Source organism: Nicotiana tabacum, chromosome 3 (genome assembly GCF_000715075.1).
Source record: "Nicotiana tabacum cultivar K326 chromosome 3, ASM71507v2, whole genome shotgun sequence".
Taxonomy (NCBI): domain Eukaryota; kingdom Viridiplantae; phylum Streptophyta; class Magnoliopsida; order Solanales; family Solanaceae; genus Nicotiana; species Nicotiana tabacum.
Window position 1 is genome coordinate 142282222 of NC_134082.1, and position 3895 is coordinate 142286116.

At 32.5% G+C, this 3895-nt stretch overlaps 1 protein-coding gene across 1 annotated transcript; it reads left to right on the plus strand.

Moving 5' to 3' along the window:
- The first annotated feature begins 514 nt into the window (after nucleotides 1-514).
- Nucleotides 515-3605, plus strand: LOC107828851 (uncharacterized). The gene is made up of 7 exons (XM_075246360.1): nucleotides 515-842; nucleotides 1205-1267; nucleotides 1309-1408; nucleotides 1589-2139; nucleotides 2467-2663; nucleotides 2772-2957; nucleotides 3162-3605. Exons 1-7 carry the CDS (start codon nucleotides 515-517, stop codon nucleotides 3603-3605), a joined length of 1869 nt encoding a protein of 622 aa, XP_075102461.1.
- Nucleotides 3606-3895: the final 290 nt, after the last annotated feature.

Genomic DNA, 3895 nt, shown 5'->3' on the forward strand with positions numbered 1-3895 from the left:
TTTTTTTCCTTACTATACCATATATGAAACTTTATTACAAAATATGTGCATAGTATCTAAATTACCCGCCTAGTCCACATTTTTCCTACAATTCATGTACCATTCGTCTATTATGAATAATTAGGACAGAATATTCCATAAAAAACGTGCTAAAAATCAGGAAAGAATCTTGGGATAGATTGATTCTACATTAACTTCAAGTTTTGAAAAGGAAAGGAGATTTCGCATCTGCGTAATTTACTCTTAGAATACAATTCGAAATTTTTTTTTAAAAAAAAATTCGACCAGCTTCAACAAACTACGAACAACTTCAGCAAACTGAATTCAAATTGTAGAATTCAAATCTTCGAGATTCAACAACTCAACATTGGTATATTTTGTTCTTCGTTCGTGTTCAGAAAACAAATTGGCGATCATAAATCTGTTCTTCATCTTTTTTTTTCTCAATCTAGAAATACAAAAAAACGAAAAAATTTAGAATAATACATCAACAATCATGTCCAAAATCGCAATCATGCTACAATTGAATGGGAATTGGGATAACTATGGCAGATTTAGAGATTTTGAAGTTGATGTCATTGTGGTAGATGAGAATGCAAGCTACAGTATTCTGATTTCTACAATTGCAGAACAACTATCGATTGATACTTCAAAAAAAATTGTAGAAATCAAATACATGGTGAACGACAATTGTCCCCCAATGGAGATTAGGAATGATATGGGGGTTCGTGTGTATATGGAGACCAAAAAGGAGAATAAAAACTTAGGTTCATATCTGTTATGTATAAGTGTACGAGATTTCAATATGGAATTGGCAATCACCAACGATAACACAAGTGCAGGTTTGTATAGTTGTAAATTGCATAGATTTATGTTTTTACGGTATTATCTTCAAAATTACTACAACTACCTACAATTAAACTACAAATCTGTTAATTGATATAATAAAGCAATGTTGTTTTCAAAATTACCTACAAAGTTAGTACATTTATAAAACAACATAAACTACAATTATGATTAGAAATTGTTGATTTCAAAATGTTGTCTTCAAATAAAACTACAATTGCAACAGTTATAGTAGAAATTAACTATAATGGCTGACATCCTAAAAATGGATGACTACAAAATTTTCACTATATCTACAAATTCTCTACAAATATTCTACAAAATTATAAGTACATTGTTTATCTTTATTTTGATGCAGGTTCATCTGGATCCATAAAGTTACTTGATATGCCATCATCTCCAGCTATAGAGGAATATCAAAGTGAATAATAACAGAATCTACGCAAACTGCTACTGAAGAAGGACAAGTTTATCAGGACAAACAAACTGTAGCTGCTGCAATAAAGCACTTTTCTGTGATGCACAAGTTCCAGTTCAAAGTTAAAAGATCTAGTCGTAGAAGGTATGGAGATATTTGTGGAGAAAAGGCCAATAAAAGCAGTGTTATACTCAAGATATGTGTAATGTAAACATTGTAGATAAATTGTAGTTATATTGTAGTTTATGTTACTTTATGTTAAAATAGTCCGTTTGTTGCATCTACATTTATAATATGTATTAAATATTGTATTTCTTTTTGTAGCTACTGGCTTGTATGCGTTGGTGAAAACTGTAAATGGCACTTCAAGGCAACGTCAATTAATGATTCCGCAATATTCAAGATAATGAGTTTCAACCGACAACACACATGCTGCCTAATGAATGAAACATTCATACAGCGCAAACGTACTGCAGATGTAGTTGGTAGCATGGTAATTCCAAAGTATTGTGATCCTAAGACTGTTTACACATCAAAGGACATACAGACTGACATGTTATCCGAACACGGAGTGAACCTAAGCTACATGCAAGCATGGAGAGCAAAGGAAAAGGCTTTACAGTTTTTGAGAGGGAATCCGGCTGACTCCTACAGCAAATTACCCAAATATTTTTATATTCTTGAGGAGACTTATCCTGGTTCGGTTGTTAAATTGAAAAAGACAGCAGATGAATGTTTCTTATACGCATTTGCTGCTCTTTATACATCAATAAGTGGTTGTCAACATTGTATACCAGTAGTAGTGGTTGATGGGACATTCTTAAAGTCAACCTACAGGGGGATTATGCTGACAGCAAGCACCATGGATGCAGCAGGTAAAAAGTGTAAAAAATTTGTAGTCATTTTGTAGGCAGTCTATAAAATATAGATATATTGTAGTAATTTGTAGTTATTTTGTAGCTATTACATGTAATGTAGATAAAATGAATATATTATGAATATATATTGTAGTTGTTATGTATTTATATTTTTATATAAATTTTCAAAGCTGCCAATTAATATTTTATGAATTAATAATGTAAGAACAATATTGCTCTTGGCATATGATGTGGTTGATTCTGAAAACGACGCATCTTGGAAGTGGTTCTTTGAGCAATTCAAGAAGGCATATGGTGAAAGACCTTCAATGTGTGTTGTTTCAGATAGGAATGCGAGTATACTGAAGGCAACATCAATTGTCTATCCGGGCATCCCACACTACTCTTGCATGTGGCATATTTGGACAAATATAAGGTCAAAATTCAAGAAGGGTCATCTACAATTGCATGAATTGTACTTTGCTACAGCACGGTCATACACTCTAGATGAATTTAATGAAAGGATGTCGAAGATTGAAGAGGTAGACCCGCGTGTGAAATCTTACCTATATGATATTGGTTATCATAGATGGTCAAGAGTACATGCAACAGTGAATAGAACGTGGACAATGACATCAAATATTGCATAGTCGTTGAACGCAGTAACAAAAGATGCAAGAGAGCTGCCGATATTTGACCTTTTAGAGTATATGCGGACACTGCTAGAACGTTGGACCATTGAGAAGTTATTGAAGGCGAAGGGTACTTTCACATTTCTTGGGACCAAATTCAACAAAGAATTAGATGACAACAGAACATTATCTCAGAAACTTAAGGTAAGATCTGTTTATTTGGTGCAGAAAAAATGAATTACTTAATATGCAGTGTTTCCAGATTGTATATAAAATGTAGTCAAAATTGTAGATAATTGTAGATTGTATATAAGGTGTAGAATATGTGTAGATGATTTGTATATAAGTTGTAGAAAATAAATTTTTATGATTGAGATAATATTTTTTCTGTTTGTTCTGCAATTGTAGGTGAGGGCTTCAACAGATCATATACATACTGTGTTAGATGGTGTGAAGCGGTACATTGTGTGTCTAGAAAACAATAAATGTAGCTGTGGCCAATTCCAACTTGAAGAACTTCCATGTGCGCATGCTTTGGCAACATTAAGGCACAGGAATGAAACAGATGAAAACTATTGCTCTCCGTATTACACAAGGGAGAGCCTTCTGCGTACATATGAAATGCCAGTAAATCCTCTTCCTGATGAAAGCAAATCGAATGTGCCACAACATATTTTGGATGAGGTAGTAAAACCACCGACGGGAGATAAAAGACAGCCAGGGAGACCTCAAAAGGAAAGATATAAAACCTATGATGAAATAAAGTCAAAGAAGTACAAGGTGTCATGTGGAAATTGTGGAGGTGAAGGGCATAACAAAAGATCTTGCAAGAATGCGCCCAAGAAGAAATGAATATCATGTAGTTAGAATAGTTATTCAAAATAACTGTTAGTGAGTTAAAGTTAGCAGATTTTTTGTGTAATAGTTTAAGTTTTTAAATATCATTATGAAGTAGACTAAAATTTGTTTATGTTTGTTTAATATGCTACATTTGTTTTTAAAGGTCAGGCATCTAAATTTGTCTTTGATAGAGTGTAATTAAATTTAAATATTTATTATCTACAATACAACTGATATTAAAAAAAATAACTTTAATGTAAAGTGTTTCCAGATTGTAGGTAAAATATAAGTTAACTGTATTT